Genomic DNA, 20,641 nt, shown 5'->3' on the forward strand with positions numbered 1-20,641 from the left:
TGAGATCACCGTGTAAGATGACATGAAACGAACGACGTAACATACCCAGCGCTACAGCCTGTCGCCTAGTGGATCGTTTCGGACTAGCAAGAACTGTCTTCACTTTGTCTACGTTTTCCGGAGTTCGGATTGAACGGGGAAGTCCAGGTGGTTTTTTCTTCATCACAGATCCAGTACTTTTTAACGCCTCAACCCATCGGAGTATGGTGTTTCAATCTGGAACTTCACCTCGACGTTCGACATTAAAATTTTGAGGGAAAATACGTTGAACCGTAAACACAGAATTATTGTTTCTAAAAAAATTACTCGACAGCAAACACAAAATATTCTACGCTCCATAGAGACTAAAACTGCGTAGTTTGAGCTATTCGCCAAAGGTTGCCGAAGGTCAATACCACCACTCGCCGCTGAGTACTAGCGGTTTAAGGTACATACGTTTCCTCTGCTCAACCTATATATATATATATATAATATATATAATAAAAAATATATATATTATAAAAATAATAATATTATAATATATATGAAGAGCGTATATGTGTGATGTGTGCACATATATATACGCACACTCAGCGTGATACCAAATTGCACGGCAATCCCGGGAGATGATTATTCAATTTTTCATAATTAAATTCTCTAAAAAGGTAACTAGACATTTTTATTTGTTTATCGGCATATTAACAAAGTTATTTTATTCCAGATCTAAAAGAAAATGTATTTTTCGACAAAACTTTTTCGTGTTTTACCCCGTTTTTCTGAAAACTTATAGATAGAGGTCTGGGACAATTTTTGCTTAATTTCTTAGCTTAAAAATCATAAGGAAGCATCAAATTTACCCCTCGATTTGTACCCCAAGAATTTTTGTGCGGTTTAATTTCACAGAGGAAGCAGAAAACAGGGCTAAATGTTTCGCGAGATGAAACTCGCTAATGAACCGTTTTCTGACCTATGTTTATATGAACTTTTTTTTTTTATTTTGGCTATAGAATCATCTCCAGAGAGATTGCAGTGCAATTTGGAATCAGTGACCTGCGAAGAAACGATGAAACTTTTAGGACACGTTCTACTGCTGGTATTGAAAAAATGACATACAAACACAGGTCTGAAAACGCTTTGTTTTCGAGTTACGGGTAGCATAAGATCTCGCCCGGATTTCAGCTCTTCTCATTAAATGAAGCCCTGTTGTAATTTTTAGGACCCAAATTAAGGAGTAAAGTTGGTGTTTTCTTATGTAACTTGAGCTGGGAAATAGGATAAAACAGATCACAAAACTGTAACTCAGTAGTTTTTTAGATTTCCGATGTAAAACACAATATTCGATGTCGAGAAACAAGTTTTTTACGTTTGTAGTGCAGAAAGTAGACAAAAAATCGCGTTATTCTTTCTGAACCTATAAACATTCTTCGGTGTATTAGCATTTAAGAAAGAAAGAATTATTTCCATCGTGTTCGTTTTCTGTTGAATGCCAAGTAAATCATCGTGTGATGATCATCTGTGATTCAGCGTCAAAAACTTGCGGTCAACAGATTACCCGCGGTTAAACTTGTGTCACTGGTTTCTAAACAACGCTGATAAGGCATTAGTACATGACGAATTTCATGTAGGTTTGTCAGAAAACAAAGTATGATGCATTCTATGAAAAGAAAATCTTTGTGCTTTCCGCCTGCAGAAGGTTGAAAATTTGCGGTCAGCAGATTACCCCCAGCGTTTAAACTTTTGTCATTGGTTTCTAAACAACGCTGATAAGGTAAATTCAATTTTATTAAATTAAATTTAGAATTAAATTAGAATTAAATTCTCTACAAGTTTTGTTACTAGATCTGCCGCATTATTAGTCATTTAACAAAGCTATTTTACTACAAACGTAAAAAAAACTTGTTTTCGATACCGAATTTTGTGTTTTTCGTCGGACATCTTAAAAATTACTGGAGTTAAAGTTCTGGGATCTGTTTTATCCTATTTCCCAGCTGAAATTATATAAGAAACCACCAACTTTACTCCTTAATTTGGATCACAAAAATTACAGTAGGGCTTCTTTTTATCAGAAGAGCTGAAATCCAGGCGAAATCTTTCTTTAGCAGTAACTTGAAAACACAGCGTTTCCAAACCTATGTTTATATGACCTTTTTTCATTCTTCTCACCAGAAGAACATGTCCTGAAAGTTTCTCTGATTCTTCAAAGGACACTCTGTATGTGTATGTACTCGTATATACTCAAACACGAATATGCACTTTATTCCTTCTCAAGTAAATTCCTTTCTACTCTAATGATGTTACATATATATTTTATTTAAAATTATTAAATAGTGTATTAACTAACCATTTTATTAGTAAAATTCAAAATACAGATTAGTAAAATCCACTAATTTGAAAATGGTTAGATATTTAGGAAATATGTCAACTTGTCAAACTCTATTACATTTACACAATATTATTCTTATTCTATTTTATTATTTACAACTAGGTAAATGGTGTAAATCTAAGATTACAAATAATCGAGAGAAAGGGTCAGTGTGTAATAGAAAACAGATCTGAGTTTCTGAAAAATGTACTACCTACTCGGAAATAAATCTGAATGTCATTCTTCAGTAAAATTACATCACATACTGCAGAACTTAACTGATCCCATTTAGATAGAAAGAATCCAAATCTGGGATTCATCTACTAACTTCAACAATGAAATACTTGAAGAGTTCAATAAATAACATTCAGGAAAATGTTCACTAACCCATAATAGTTTAATATCAAACTTATTATCAAAACTTTAAATTAGATAGTTGTAGCAGAGATAGTCAATTTAGTATAAATTAAATGGCTTAATTAGTTTCACATAATGAATATCTAAATGGTTTGGCTCTTAAACTCTAAAGACAGTTATATAATTTTATCACCATCATTCTCATATTTAGCTTCATCAGATCCATTTGTCATTGCAATACATATTATTTATTGTTAAAATGATCTCAGTTAATAAAAGTTGTAATCTTTTAATTCTTATTTCCTCATTTCTATAACCAAATTGTTTACATTATCATATCACCCTTTTTGTATTACACTTAAATAGTTTTTTCCTATTACAAGAATTGAGTAGATTAATGTTTCAACTGGTTGTAAAAATAAACTTCTATTCATAAATTGAAATGTAATTGAATTATCAAATGTAAGTTATTCATTACTTCTCTATTCATAACTTTAATGCTAAGCCAGTTAAGTTAATAACTAAGCAACACTCATATTCAACTATTTCTATTAAAACTTTTCATAAACTGTAATAATTATTTACAAGTTAATATAAGAACATTAGTTTAAATAATACATAACAATTAAATGTTATGTATTACTACATTTTAATAACTTATTTTATTTAATTAAACATTAATTTTTTTTTTTTAGAATATTTAAAACATTCATCGTGTATGAAATCAACATTAACTGATGATTCGCATTGTGGTCGACACTATAGATATCTAGTTTCACAAGTATCAGGTGAAGCAAGTCGATCAGCAATATGCTGGTAAGTTTGGTTCTTATATAGCTTCAGTGTTGTACAAGAATGAGTTTTTTAATTTACTCAGTAAATATGCATTCATAAAACAAAACCTACTAATGAACAGAATTAAAAATAACCAAAACAAAAAAACATTTTTATGAAATTTGAAAGTGGGCTATAGTCACCTCTTTCCAGCTGTTTACTGTTGTCAACTGTTGCCATGTAAAGGCATATGTTTTTGGTTTTTACTTTCCCGTCTACTGCTACAACAAAGCTATAGCTTTAGAAGGGAAAGTATTATAATCTGTCTAATTTGGGCATATGCACTTTTCACCCGATCTTGATGTTTTGAACCTAAGAAACCCCCAAACAACCCAAAAACCAGTTGGAAATTTTCCAGATGTTCATATGTACATGTGTATGTATGGTATAACCCTCTAAATCATCTTATATTGTCAGAACTTCTTGATTGATTTTGACCAAACTTGGTCAGATTACTTCTCCACGTGGGGCATTGATGACATTACATTTTCAACTTGAGAGGTCAAGGAAGTGAGGCTAAAGAGCAATGTCACCCTCAGTATCTCGATATTTCATCTAATTAAGATCTTATTTTTCTTAGGTACATTTGTTAACAATTGAAAAATTAATAATATTTGCAAAAAAAAACATTTTTATAAAATCGCACCACCACCCCAAAAAATGCTCTAAATAAATTAGTGGCTAAGTGGGTGTATTATGTCAATATATCCCCTCTTACCACAAGGAGCGCTAGTGTAGCACTAACAATCAGCTGCTGTAGTGTCTGCTATGTTGTGACATCACAGGTAAGTGGTAGAATTAAATAAGTGAATAATAATTCTTTCCAAACTAAAATTGTCATTGGATATTAAACAATGAACAATGTGCATCTATGTATTCTGTTAATTTAATCCTATCTATTATATTTATAAAAATAAAATCAAAAATATTTGAAGTAATGTAACAAGTATTTGTTTACCAATCTTGTTTTCTTTATTTTCCTGATCCTTATTTATAAATGCCAGAACTACCTATAATTTTATATATAAATAACAAAATAATTAATAAACTATGGTACAGGCTTTGATTATAATATTTTTTAATTACCTTGTAAATAAGAATATTATGAACCTTAATTAAAGGAGCAAGAAAAGTGAATGACAATAATCACCTACAGTAAAGCTGTTTGTACAAGCAAGGAAAATTACAAAAATAAATTATTTATATTCGAAACAATTCATCAAAATTGTAGGATAAATGAAATCTATAAAAGAATGTTTAAACTAATATATTTGAAGTTGGAGGTAGTGCCAATATTTATGATACGTATTTGTTTTTTGGGTAATGTTCAAACCAATCTTCGCTCATAAATTAAACATATATACATGTAAGATCATGTTAAAAAAAATTCTGAGTATATTTTAGTACAATCAACATTAATAATTACTGTTATTATAAATCTATTTATTTGTGTTCAATTAATTATTCTTTTTTTTTTTTTTTTTTAGCGCACACCATCGTTTTCGTGAGTGTGTATTAGATCAGACCCACACATCATGTGCACCAGATGCAAAACCATTTTCAAGACAGATCTTAGATAAGGCATTAAGTTTCCTTAGGGACCAGTGTTCAACCTACATGTGAGTAAACCAAATAATTTATAAAACAGTAACCATGAAATACATTTCTTACATAAACAAAATTAATTGTATATGTATATGTTAAGAGTCGTATCGGTTTCAATTTTATATGATCTTAGTTTTAGAAACTCTCAAAAATGACACAGCCATCCCTAAGAATAAGAAGATCACATACCACAGCTTACTAGGGAATTGTTAAATAAAGTGGTTTTTTCCATTGCTTCACTGAGCCAGATGTGTAGTTGTACATCAGCATGCCAAACCCACCGAAATGTAGATGATATTCAGACCTACAAGTGACACCTACTTTCACTCTGTTCATCAAATGGTCTGACTCTGTACTGAACAACATTATTCACAGCCTTAAAAAAGACTGAGGCAAGATAGTATAAAACAGATAATTTTCAGAAGTGAAATGTGTTACATATCCTATTTCAATTCAACAGAGAAACATAAGATTATGTACTAATTGTAAACCATTAGAACATATATCTTGAAATTTAAGATTTTTATAATATTTCATTTTAATATATTAATTAAGGTTTTAATATTTAATTACAACAGAAAATATAGAGGAAACATAAACTAAAATGTTAACAAATATGTATTATTTAAACTTTTATGATCTTAAAATGCATTGCCATTGTTTTTCAAAAAAAATTTGCTCCCTGTAAACTTCACCACTAAAGATCATATTTATTCAACTGAGCTAATACAGAGTGAAATAAAATTCTACAATGTTAATTTTAATGACATCACAACAATAGTAATACATATACAATGAAAAGTAAATGAATAAAATACCTCTTTATTTTTTGAAGAGGTACTATGTTAATTTTAATAACATCACTACAATAGTAATAGATGCATAATGAAAAATAACTGAATAAAAATACCTAGTACACAAAAATAGATAAAATAAAGGCACTGACTTGGTTTAACAAAAATAAACAAAAACAAAGGCAACCAAAACAAAAAATGCATCATATCAGTATACAGTATAAAAAAGCACAGAAAAAATATCTCACATTAAGCAGTTGTTGAACATGTTGTTCTGTACACAACAAAAAAATTATATCTCCACTCATGAAATGCAGTCATTCTACAACCACAAAACTAACTGAATAAAGTTTTATGTTGGGTACTTAGAATACAATTTCAAAGATATGCTGAATAGATAAAAGTATCAATTGTAACCCAGCAAGTATTTATTAACCACCTCAAAGAAAAAAAAACACACAAAAACAAACAATAATCTTCATAATACATAGAAAACAGACTCGTTTTAACATAAATATTACGAAATACATATTAACACACTAAACATAATATATTAAATAAACACAAAGCAATCTAAAAAGATTTTTAACCAAATCCAAAATATATGTCTTTTCAATGCAAAAAAGTCACTAGCAATAACTTTTACAATTACCACACAACAAAATAACAACATTATAACTATGAATGCATTAAAAAAAAGAAAAACACTGTTTTAACCCTACCAAGTAGTAAACAAAAATAAAAACCCTAGTTAAATTTAAATAGAATTCAGTTTTTCATAACAAAAATTAGTTTTATAATTTATAATTTTACGGTGAAAAATTCATCTGAAAAAGTAGTCATTATTGTTAATATATTAAAGAATATATTCAAAGAAAACCAATGTCCTCTTAAACACAACTGTTCTGGAACTAGTATTCAGGAAACTGAAAGGTGTGCGTTTGTTTATTATATGTTGACACAAAAGTGCCAAAGCCAAAGCTGCATTAAATAAATTGGTTTGCAATGATCATTAACTTTAAATAATGAGAACAGTTCAACAATTAGTTGTAATTTTGTAATTAAATATTTATATATATGAATTAAATATAAAATTTATTTATTTTATGAAATATTATTTATTTTTCCAGACCTACTAAAGAGGAGTGCCCTGGATCTGAGTTTTATGATGCTACAGGCCGTACAGAAAGTGGTGCACCTGATATAAGTAGTCATAGTCATCCTGGAACAAGATTTCCAACTACTGGACAAACAACACCAGATTATTCTTGGCCACCCTCAACAACAGGAAGTAGTATGTATTTTACACTATTTTTTTTTTATTAGATAATTAGAAAATTATGGTCAAGTGAATAATTTCACGGGTCAACAAAAGAAATAAATAATTTGGAACTGAGATAAAAGTAGGAGAATTTGAAAGTATTTTTTATGCTGAATCTTAAAATGAAATCAGTTTTTCTTCACCACCCTCAGATTTTTAGTTATGACCCTTTAAAATATTGAGAAATTTCTTAAATAGAATAAAAAAAGTAATAATAACAATTAAAATTCCTACCTTTATTTTGCAAACATTTAAGTTTATCTTAATTTCTTTTTTCTTATTTTCTTTTTGTGTTTGGTGAAGTCTTCTCTTTTTATCATCCAGCAGTAGTCACTCATTACAGTAGTCACTCATTATAGATTCATCCCATCTGCCTTGACAACGTTGTTCCATCTGCAGTATGTCTTAGCAGAAACTTTCTCCTTGTTCGTCACTGATGTCACCCAAGTTTAAAGGGGAAAAATCCAAGTGAGAATGTAAAAAATGAATTTTTAATGACATTCTGCAGCCTAGATTTTTGTAGTTCACTAAGAGTTCATTTATAAGTTGATCATAGTTTTCAACTTTTTTGTTTCCAAGAAAACCAGTATCATCTTTGAATTCATTTTGAATCATTCAACATCTTTGAATGATTTTTATGCTAGTTCTTCAGGATCCACTTTTCTGTCAATTATATTTTCACAAATTAGTTTTCTTATTTGTAGTCCAATGAATATTCCCACTTTTAATTTGGCTTTTCTTAATTCTGAGCAAACATCAACTAAATATTTAAAGCCATCTCCATCTTTATCTAATGCTTTTACAAAATTCTTCATCAGGCCTAGTTTTATGTATAGAGGTGGTAAAATAATACAATCTGCTTCGACAAGGGGAATACTGACAACATTTTGAGTGTTCATCATACTTCATAGCTTTTAAAATTTTTGACATACATATGTTTCTTTCATTCATTCTTACAGTATGTGCTACTGGAATAAAAGTAAACTTATTTGAGTTATGCAACTGTACTGCCTTTAAGCTTCTTTTTGACGAGTCTATAAATAAACGCCAATCATGAATAACATATTAAATGTCCAGTTCAGACATTAGCCCCCTAACAACATGACAGGAACAAATTAAGCCATCTCTTCTAAAGTATTTCAGTGAATTTTTGTTTTGATTTCTATATACTGAAATTTTAGTATCCTTATTTAATAAATTCCATCCTTTAAGACATGAACCTTCCTAAGTTCATGTCCAGTTCTGCATGTTGTTTCAACAAATACAAGTTAAAAATTATGTCACTCAGTATTTGATTCTTCTGAAATGTAATTAATATCTATTGAAGTTGAGGATTCATCTTCTAGCAAATCAGAAATTTTTTTCCAAGAACAAATTGGAATCAGTAAATCAACACCATTAAGTACTGGTCTCATAGCTGAACAAAGACTTGGGTATGCAACACGGTTTTTATTGTTTGAATTGAAACCAGTAACATTTGTTAAGCAAAAGTAGCAGTCATCATATTGGTTAGTAGGCTCTTGCCAAATCATAGGTATGTCAAAAAGCAAATGCTTTTTATTTCCTTTTAATCACTGGGTTAACTTTAACATAGCACTTGATGCGTGCTACATGTGGAACCAAGGATTAATCTTGGTCTCTTAAGTGACAGTCAAAATAATATTTGTCAGCAGTTTTCAGTAGATTCTATACTGGTTTTCATTGACACATGAAACGCAAACGTAACAAAAAAATGGAGAATTTTTACAAGCTCAATTTTTATTCATTGTAAAATTCAAAATGTTTTAATGAATGAAATTAAACTGATATATTACAGAAATACTTACTTAATTACGAAAATAATTAAAATTTAATTTATAAATACTTAATTACTTAAAATATGTCATAAAACTGTTTCACCATGTAGTGCAATAAAATACTTCGCTTAACATGTGTGTGTGCGCGCGCGCACACACACACATATACAATTTAACAAATCTTGATGTTCAATAAATTAATACCAAAAGGTTTGTTCTGTCACAAAAATCTTTCACTAAATTTATGGCATCGCTTATGAAACAATCTTTATAATATATGTATGGTTAAACCACTACCACAACTAAAGAACACAGCAAGTCATACCAAGATCTGAACTCATAGTGAAGAAAATTTCATCATGTTGAATTACTCATTACTTGACTCACTGACATATCTATACGTGTCTGGCTTGACATGAAATGACATCATTCGACTGTTATGTATCAAATATAGGTCTACAGCATGCATCACAATATAAATCAGATGTGAATAAGCAAATATACAAACGTACTAACTTATTTTTACTGTTTGTTCAAATAAATTTAAAAACTAACTAAGTTTAAAAACATTACGTGATGGTTGTTTCAAAATACATATTCAGATTCAGCATATAAAATACTACCCTTTTACTACCTACTCCCTTTTCAGTTCCAGATTTTATGTTGACCAATGTTTTAAAAAAATAAAGAACTAAAATTAAAACACTTTTTTATTAACATATTAATTTGAGTTACATTCACACTATTTATGCAAAAAAATATTATTAATATAAAAAATTATCAAGACTGGAGCAGAAATAGAAAATGCTACTGTTTGTTACTTTCACAGCTCTTTAATCAAAATTAATAATGAAATTTGTTAAATAATAAATACTAATGTCGAATCATACTCATGGAGTACAGAAAGTTATTTTAAAGAAACCATAATATTAAAATGTATTAAGTACCTGCATCAAAGTACAATATAATAGCAAAAAGAAAATGTATTTCATTCAAACCTGAATGAATAATTGACTGACTAACATAAGGACCTATTTCAGTTCATCTTTTCACATTCTGTCTGCAACACAATGGGCAAAATTTTTGTAAAAAAAAATGTTATTTGTAAAAATCAGCAAATGTGTTTTCTGATTTTTAGAAAATGTCATAGTAAGATTCATTGATATTATTTAAGTGAAATTTGTAATGATCTTTCACAAAATCTTTTATTTCAAAATTGTGGCTGCTGTCTTCCTTAAGAAGGTAGTTAAGGGATGAAGAGATGCAGTAAAAAGGGACACTGCTGCTGCTACTGAATACATGTTGTCTCCTTTACTCCTGACATCATACACAGTTAACAAACTGTCACTCAGCACTTTTCTTTCTTTCTTTTTTCCTGTTTAGCCTCCGGGAATTACCAATCTGGCATTACTTCAGAGGATGAATGAGGATGATATGTATGAGTGTAAATGAAGTGTAGTCTTATACAGTCTCAGTTCGACCATTCCTGAGATGTGTGGTTAATTGAAACCCAACCACCAAAGAACACCTGTATCTACGATCTAGTATTCAAATCCGTATAAAAGTAACTGCCTTTACTAGGACTTGGTCTCTCAGCACTAGATGTTAGATACTTCACTCTTTCACATTTTGTCATTTTCATTCCTAATGTTTTGTTTCTGAGAATCTTTCTATTATTGCACAGCACCATGCCTTTATCATTAAATGCTGTTACTATTAAATGCTGGTTTTTAATAGATTTGTTTTTTATTGTTTTCCTCTTGAGACACCTTATTTGAAAAAAAACCTGAAAATACAAAAAGTATTGAAAAAATACAAAAATAATCATAGTATATACCACCTTGACAATCATAGCCAGTGTGTCCATTATCCCAGGAAACAGTGTTTATAATATTATTGCTAATAAATTAAGATTATATTTGATGCTGACTAAATCTTTCTCAGTTAGTTACAATTAGCAGCTATATTTTATACAATAATTACATTTTTACTTACTTAACTTATTATAGAATTTAATTTATTAAATTCAGTACAAAATGAGAGAGATCTTTTTTTTTTTTTTTTTTTTTTTTTGTCTTCAGTCATTTGACTGGTTTGATGCAGCTCTCCAAGATTCCCTATCTAGTGCTAGTCGTTTCATTTCAGTATACCCTCTACATCCTACATCCCTAACAATTTGTTTTACATATTCCAAACGTGGCCTGCCTACACAATTTTTCCCTTCTACCTGTCCTTCCAAAATTAAAGCGACTATTCCAGGATGCCTTAGTATGTGGCTTATAAGTCTGTCTCTTCTTTTAACTATATTTTTCCAAATGCTTCTTTCTTCATCTATTTGCCGCAATACCTCCTCATTTGTCACTTTATCCACCCATCTGATTTTTAACATTCTCCTATAGCACCACATTTCAAAAGCTTCTAACCTTTTCTTCTCAGATACTCCGATTGTCCAAGTTTCACTTCCATATAAAGCGACACTCCAAACATACACTTTCAAAAATCTTTTCCTGACATTTAAATTAATTTTTGATGTAAACAACTTATATTTCTTACTGAAGGCTCGTTTAGCTTGTGCTATTCGGCATTTTATATCGCTCCTGCTTCGTCCATCTTTAGTAATTCTACTTCCCAAATAACAAAATTCTTCTACCTCCATAATCTTTTCTCCTCCTATTTTCACATTCAGTGGTCCATCTTTGTTATTTCTACTACATTTCATTACTTTTGTTTTGTTTTTGTTTATTTTCATGCGATAGTTCTTGCGTAGGACTTCATCTATGCCGTTCATTGTTTCTTCTAAATCCTTTTTATTCTCGGCTAGAATTACTATATCATCAGCAAATTGTAGCATCTTTATCTTTTCACCTTGTACTGTTACTCCGAAACTAAATTGTTCTTTAACATCATTAACTGCTAGTTCCATGTAAAGATTAAAAAGTAACGGAGATAGAGAACATCCTTGTCGGTCTCCCTTTCTTATTATGGCTTCTTTCTTATGTTCTTCAATTGCTACTGTTGCTGTTTGGTTCCTGTACATGTTAGCAATTGTTCTTCTATCTCTGTATTTGAACCCTAATTTTTTTTAAATGCTGAACATTTTATTCCAGTCTACGTTATCGAATGCCTTTTCTAGGTCTATAAACGCCAAGTATGTTGGTTTGTTTTTCTTTAATCTTCCTTCTACTATTAATCTGAGGCCTAAAATTGCTTCCCTTGTCCCTATACTTTTCCTGAAACCAAATTGGTCTTCTCCTAACACTTCCTCCACTCTCCTCTCAATTCTTCTGTATAGAATTCTAGTTAAGATTTTTGATGCATGACTAGTTAAACTAATTGTTCTGTATTCTTCACATTTATCTGCCCCTGATTTCTTTGGTATCATTACTATAACACTTTTTTTGAAGTCTGACGGAAATTCCCCTTTTTCATAAATATTACACACCAGTTTGTATAATCTATCAATCGCCTCCTCCCCTGCACTGCGAAGTAATTCTACAGGTATTCCGTCTATTCCAGGAGCCTTTCTGCCATTTAAATCTTTTAATGCTCTCTTAAATTCAGATCTCAGTATTGTTTCTCCCATTTTATCCTCCTCAACTTCCTCTTCTTCCTCTATAAAACCATTTTCTAATTCATTTCCTCCGTATAACTCTTCAATATATTCCACCCATCTATCGACTTTACCTTTCGTATTATATATAGGTGTACCATCTTTAACACATTATTAGATTTTAATTTATGTACCCCAAAATTTTCCTTAACTTTCCTGTATGCTCCGTCTATTTTACCAATGTTCATTTCTCTTTCCACTTCTGAACACTTTTCTTTAATCCACTCTTCTTTCGCCAGTTTGCACTTCCTGTTTATAGCATTTCTTAATTTCCGATAGTTCCTTTTACTTTCTTCATCACTAGCATTCTTATATTTTCTACGTTCATCCATCAGCTGCAATATATCGTCTGAAACCCAAGGTTTTCTACCAGTTCTCTTTATTCCGCCTAAGTTTGCTTCTGCTGATTTAAGAATTTCCTTTTTAACATTCTCCCATTCTTCTTCTACATTTTCTACCTTATCTTTTTTACTCAGACCTCTTGCGATGTCCTCCTCAAAAATCTTCTTTACCTCCTCTTCCTCAAGCTTCTCTAAATTCCACCGATTCATCTGACACCTTTTCTTCAGGTTTTTAAACCCCAATCTACATTTCATTATCACCAAATTATGGTCGCTATCAATGTCTGCTCCAGGGTAAGTTTTGCAGATAACGAGTTGATTTCTAAATCTTTGCTTAACCATGATATAATCTATCTGATACCTTGCAGTATCGCCTGGCTTTTTCCAAGTGTATATTCTTCTATTATGATTTTTAAATTGGGTGTTGGCAATTACTAAATTATACTTCGTGCAAAACTCTATAAGTCGGTCACCTCTTTCATTCCTTTTGCCCAGCCCGTATTCACCCACTATATTTCCTTCCTTGCCTTTTCCAATGCTTGCATTCCAATCTCCAACTATTATTAAATTTTCATCTCCTTTTACGTGTTTAATTGCTTCATCAATCTCTTCGTATACACACTCTACCTCATCATCATCATGGGCGCTTGTAGGCATATAGACATTAACAATCGTTGTCGGTTTAGGTTTTGAATTTATCCTTATTACAATGACTCTATCGCTATGCGTCTTGAAATACTCCACTCTCCTCCCTATTTTCTTGTTCATCACGAAACCTACTCCTGCCTGCCCATTATTTGACACTGAGTTAATTACTCTAAAGTCACCCGACCAAAAGTCGCCTTCCTCTTCCCACCGAACCTCACTAATTCCTACTATATCCACGTTTACCCTATCCATTTCCCTTTTTAAATTCTCTAGCCTACCAACCTTTTTTAAGCTTCTAACATTCCACGCTCCGACTCGTAGAATGTTATTTTTTACTTTTCTGGTGACCCCTTCCTTAGTAGTCCCCACCCGGAGATCCGAATGGGGGACTATTTTACCTCCGGAATATTTTACCAAGGAAGGCGTCTCCATTATTGTTATGTGAAAATGCAGAGCCACATTTTCTTGGAAAAAAAAAAACAGCTGTAGTTTTCCATTGCTTTCAGCTGCGCAGTACTCAGAGGACTGAGTGATGTTGATATGGCCGTTTAAGTCATTGTGACTTACGCCCCTAACAACTACTGAAAGAGCTGCTGCCCTCTTTCAGGAATCATTCCTTAGTCTGGCTCTCAACAGATACCTCTCCGATATGGTTGCACCTTCGGTCCAGCTACTCTGTATCCCTGAGCACTCAAGTCCCCTCACCAACGGCAAGGTCTCATGATTCATAGAGGAGGGATCTACAATTCAATAACTACTATAAACTCAGCATCATTAAATAATTTACAAATTCACAAGATAAATTTAAGTTAAATAGAATTAAATGAGCACAAAACTAAGAAGAATCAAGCACAAAATATAGAAACAAGTAAAAATTGATAAATCATTTATAAGGTAGAATGTGATAATTAATGGATTTACTTACAAACTTACACAAACTAAAATTTTACAATAAATAAAACATTTTCAAACACATTCATTAAAAATAAAAATGACCAATTAATTTTTTAGTTCCAGGTCCAACCAGCAGAATTCCAGATTGGTCAACATCTTGGATACCTGGCAGAGGTCGTACAACAGAAATGCCAACATCAGAAACATACCCAGATAGTAGTACACGATCAAGTTTTGGAAGAGGAATGACATGGAGTCAAACACCAGAAACAACAACACCGACATGGAGAGCGACTCAACAGCCATGGTATCCGACTCATCCAGAAATTAATGTAAATAACGTTAATGAACAAATGATGAAAGAAAATACAATAGATGAACCAAACCAACAAGGATTGGGAAGTAAAGAAGGAGGCAATGCTGCTAATTCGATACTTCCGTATATGTTTTCAACAATTTTAACTGTTTTGATTATTAATATATTTGCAACATAAATTAAAAGACTAATCATGAAGGATATTAGATTATTATATTAAGGACACATTGCTGTGTTCACTGTAAAAAAGACACATCACTTCTTACTTTTGATTTCTATTTTGAAATGCTAAAATTGAATTTTAAAATTATTAAACCTTATTTCTATTTTAATAACAATTTTGTATTTCCTTTTATATTACAAAAACAACTGAGGCTAATACTAATTTTTTTTTCTGCAATTTATAATTGATATAATTAATAAATTATTGTGTTCTTCAGAATGAATGAGTTGTATGAATGTACATATTTGTGTCTGTAAGATTTCTACGCTTTAAAGCATATATATTATAAAACATATGCTTTAAGCATAAACATGTAAAAAATATTATTTATATAAAAAAGCAATAAATATTCATATTTATATTCTGTAGGAAATTATTAAATTAATGTTATCTTAAAGAAAACAATGTGTAAACAAACCAAAAATATAATATGCAGTTAGAAACAGAACAATTTAAAAAGTAACCGACTAAAATTTGATATACTTGAGTTTTCAATATCTACAATTTGTAACCATTTATTAATATACTGTAGACATTACTGGTTAATATTTTTTTAAAGATTTGAAATGAAAAAAGATTATTAGTCATCTATTCTTCAAACAATATTTTATATACAAAATACAAGCTAAAAAACTAGATTATTTATAAAACAGTATTTTCAATTTTTTTTATTAATTAGTATTTCTGCAATTTTTTAACGTAACTTTAAATATTGCAATAAATAAAAATAATAATATTAATTACATATCAATCCTCAATAAAAGTAAAAACACAAAGTCATAGATGTATAATTACCATAATGAACATTAAAATTTTTTAAAAGAAAAACGTCAATTATATTATACAACACTCTACAGACTTTACAAAAGAAAAAATATATAATTAATGTAATATTTATAATAATAAAAGAATAAAAGTAAAAATATTTTTATAATAGTGAATAATTATTAATTTTACTTTGTGATAGCAAATAAATTTATATGAATAAATGTACGGTAGTAGTATAATCTGTTTAAAAGAAAAATTAGATTAATGAAGAATACGATTAATTAAATGGTGATTATTTAGAAAATGGGTACTATGTCAATCTTTCTCATTTATAAAATATACAGTAAGCAACTATTGCAGCAGTGCAACAGCATTCAATCGGTTACATTAATTTTTCTTGTGACCATTTCTATAATGCATATTTATAAGTAAAAATACTTATATTAGAAATATTTAGTGCTGCCTTGGTTGTTCAATAAATCCACATATTCATTACACCAATTTATTAATAAAATGGCTCATGAATTCATTATTTTTAAGCAAGCAAAACTTTCATATTAAGTATTAATTAATATTTGTATCTTGTTGGAATAAATAAAAAAACAATGTAGCACATAGAATTACTCATAAATGGCTATTGAATAATTTTATATATATATATAATAAATTTAGCAAAGTAAATTTTTTTTAATTTACTAAAGTTAAAACTCAACTAGAAAGATGTAAGCCAATCAATTTTTAAAATAATTTATACCTGTAATTAAACAAATATAAAAATTTGTTTAATTCAGTTTTTGATTTAACAAATTTGATTTCCTTTTTTTTATTAAAAGAAATAAGAATAAAAATAAATAAATAATAAAAAATAAATAAACACTACATATGATAAAATAATTAATAACTTGTTTTTAAATAAATACGTTAATCAAGTAAAAAGGATTAACATTCTTTCTTTAGAAATAACATGAAAAAATTTTGTTACCATTATGTTTATTAATCTAATAATAGAAAAAGTTATTTAACAAGTTTTATATTATGTGTTACCTGATACTAAATATTTATGTATTGTATGTTAACAGAAATTTTAAATAAAATATGTTATACATATAAATAATGTCTACTTGTTATTGTGGTCAGTTAGGTAAATTTGTGTATCTAGATTGTGGATACCGGTGTTCTTTGGTGGTTGGGTTTCAATTAACCACACATCTCAGGTATGGTCGAACTGAGAATGTACAAGACTACACTTCATTCACACTCATACATATCATACTCTGAAGTATTATCTAAACGGTAGTTACCGGAGACTAAACAGGAAAAAAAAAAAAAAAAAGGTAAATTTGTGTAAATAATTTTTATTATTTTCATAAAAGCCAACAGAAGAACGTTTTATGAGCTGTAATTGCCTTTTTAAGAGTTTTACATGTAAAATAAACTTAAAAAAAACGAAAATCATCTTCAAAAAATCACACTAAAAGGTATAAAAAAAATACTTTTTTATCCTTTAAATTTTAACTGTTTTAGACAATGCCAAATTAAGGGTTCGTAAATTGCTTTGTTTTTAACTTGGCCCAAAATTAAAAAATCTAAAGAATTGTAAAAGTATTATTTCATATTTTTTAGTTCAGTATTCATTCTTTAGTTTAATTATTATTTAACACATTGACAGATGTACAAAACTGGCATCCATATATGAAAGATTTGTTTACAAAATCCTACATCTGAAAAATTGAAATGCAAAGAACACAAAAATACAGCTACAAATACTGCTCTTTGGGCAGGCCTTTGTGGCACGAGTGGTAGTGTCTTGGCCTTTCATCCAGAGGTCCCGGGTTCGAATCCCGGTCAGGCATGGCATTTTCACATGCTACAAAAATTGTCATTCAACTCATCCTCTGAAGTAATACTGGTAATTCCTGGAAATAATACCGGTGGTCCCGGAGGTTAAAAAAACTACTCTTTGGAATATAGGAACATTATTTTTTATCCAATGGTTATGGATTTTCTTTAATTTCCATGTGAAATTAATTCACCTGGAACGAATGTAATTACGAACGTAATTCAAACGAATAATTTATTCGCGTTCGATGTAGCCTTGTACGGCGTTCGGTGGAGCGTTGTACAGCGTTCAATGCGGCGATCAATTAAAAATGTATCGATACCATTTCTATAACAACCCTTATTTTTATCAAATTCTTTATCGATAACTAGAAAACTATACTGGTTGTCGTTCCATTGTGGTTGCATAAGATTTAAAATCATCAAACGACATGTCGACACCCAGTAAATGTGTTGTAAATTTAATTCGTCTTGTCTGTATAAAATTAAAAAATTACAATTGTCTCGTATCAGTTTTATTGGTATTTTAGAGTACGTTAGCGCCAAATAAAAACAATCGATTTTGTTATGGCAACCCCTCGTGAAATATTCATCGATACTGTCTTGTTTTTTCTTTGATCACGTCGTCAAAAACCATTATCGAATGTGGTTGGGCCTCTTCCGGTGACAGAGTTTGATCGTTTTCAGTATATTCATAGTAACCGAGTTCTGGATTAAACATTATCAGTTCCGATAACGTTCTATACAGCGGTTGGTGTAACGATTTTGAAAAAATGTACAAATTTTTAGAGCGTAATTCATTTTGATGAATTAAAATATTAGAAACTACATTTGTCTTACCACAGTTTGAGGGATTGCATATGATGCACCTTATAGTGTTTGGTAACAAAGGACCGTGTTTATTCCCTTTACAATTACCACATTCCACTGTTGCACTTGCGTTCATTATAAGGAACTTTGTTTTCTGTTGTATTTTCTTCATTACGTCTCTAATTATGAAATATTTAAGCTGTTATATAATAAGTTATTAAGAGGTTTGAATTTACTTACATCCGGAGAATGTTCATGGTATTCTTTACAAGTTGATAAACTTACATCAACTCTACCGATTGGATAAAAATAAAGGCTTTTTGACAAATCATCACGAAATTGTTTTCTAAATATCTGTATATCATACACATCATAGTCACAACATTTATCTATTACATTGATACTTCCCCAATTATTATTATTATGAAACTTTATTTTTAAATGTATTCCATCAACATAATCATCTAAATCATTAACAAATAATATAAATGACTCAATTTTTTTAATTTTAGGCTCTACAGCTCTATGAAAATTAAATGGTTCTTCATCTGGAAAGAATTAATATTCAAAGTTAAATTTTGAAGGAAAATAATCCAAACCATCATGATAGTCCACTAATTCTTCACCGGCAATTTTATTATTACGAAACCTCATATTTTACCCGTCTACATATATATATATATATATATATATAAAAGCTACAAGTGACTTTTCAGTAAACTATTGATAATTACGACGATATATTATCTATAATTTTGTTATTAATTTTCTCAACTCTTTCACGCAAGTAATAAATTTTCATGTAAAAATAACTTCTTACTAACACGCCAATCAATTGCAACATTGAGGGGAATCTATATATAAAAAAAATGAAAACGAAAAATCAACAAAGTATTCATTCAACATCACTTAAATTTATCCACGAATTGTAACTTTTATCGAAACCCAACCATTTTAAGTAAGCTTTGTCACCTTTTTTTTTAATTATTTTCTCAATTCTATATGCATTCATCCGTTTAGTTTTTTGTAATTCGTGTTGGTAAAAGCGATTTTTTATCATTTCAGTTCTACCATCAATCAATTCATATGTAACCGGTCGAGATTTGGCGTGTAACCGTTTCTATATTTCATCCGTCCATTCGGCAAATAGCCCTTTTAAATGTATGTTTATATTTACTTATGCGAGTTGCATCGCCGACTTTGAATTTGACTTTAATCGGTTTCCTATTTTATTTTTTGTTTAGATTTGCTACCACTTGCGACTCGTTGCTTTTGTTGATTTGCTTGAAGCAAATCGATCCACTTGTAACTTCCCTGTTCTATAAACTTTGTCCACATCTTCTACAACGTTCTGTTGAAACGTTCGACTACGGTCGTTTTTCTTATCAGAAAACGTCGAATAATGAGTTATGTTGTATTGTTTCAATAACACTTTAATGTGTGGATTGTAAAATTCATTCCCCCGATCCGTTTGGAAAAATTTCATTTTGCACTTTTCAAACATCGGTCGCAAGGCGGATACGACTTCTACGCCCGTTTTCTTCTTTAACGATACAGCGTACGCAAATTTAGTAAAACAATCGATAACGGTCAACAAGTATGTGTAATCCTTATTGAGTTTGAAATAAAGAATCATTTCAAGTATGTCTGCTTGGTATAGATCACACAACCTGTTATTTCGGTTTTTCTAGTTGGATAATTACGCCTAGTGGGTTTTGCAATTCTTTCGCTAAATCGATTTAAATTAACATCGTTCTAGGTAGAAGAATACAATTACAACTTACTTGTTAAACTCCTTTTCATACAAACTATTCGGTTCCTGTGTTAAACTATTAACATTCATCTTTGTATGAAAATGATTAGATTTTCTTTTAAATTGAAATCGTTCTAGAATGAGGTTGAAAAATTTCACGCTGTTTATATCTTTTAATTTTTCATACACAATCTCCCAATTGGGATATTTTAATTTTAATTTATTTATTGCATTTGAATACGGATAGCGTAATATTTGTAATTGTCGTCCAGTTCACGTTTATCTAATATTACAACACTGATGATTTTTCTTTCATTAGTTGTATATGTTGCCGCCATAGTTTTAGGTTTCTTTACTAACATTTAATTGTCCCTTTTGTAATATATGATTA

General features: G+C 30.0%; 1 protein-coding gene across 3 annotated transcripts in view; it reads left to right on the plus strand.

Annotated features, from left to right (window-relative positions):
* The window catches only part of LOC142328980 (uncharacterized), a 177,159-nt gene extending 160,279 nt beyond the window's left edge, over nucleotides 1-16,880 (plus strand). For 2 of the 3 annotated variants that reach the window (XM_075373206.1, XM_075373204.1), the window contains exons 5-8: nucleotides 3,394-3,514; nucleotides 5,020-5,151; nucleotides 7,062-7,225; nucleotides 14,659-16,880. In XM_075373206.1, coding sequence (XP_075229321.1) covers nucleotides 3,394-3,514; nucleotides 5,020-5,151; nucleotides 7,062-7,225; nucleotides 14,659-15,035 — 794 coding nt within the window. In that variant the 3' untranslated portion in view covers nucleotides 15,036-16,880. The remainder of the gene's footprint in view (nucleotides 1-3,393; nucleotides 3,515-5,019; nucleotides 5,152-7,061; nucleotides 7,226-14,658) is intronic. The other variant, XM_075373205.1, reaches the window with a different exon arrangement.
* The last annotated feature ends 3,761 nt before the right edge of the window (nucleotides 16,881-20,641 follow it).

Source organism: Lycorma delicatula, chromosome 8 (assembly GCF_047948215.1).
Source record: "Lycorma delicatula isolate Av1 chromosome 8, ASM4794821v1, whole genome shotgun sequence".
Classification (NCBI taxonomy): Eukaryota; Metazoa; Arthropoda; class Insecta; order Hemiptera; family Fulgoridae; genus Lycorma; species Lycorma delicatula.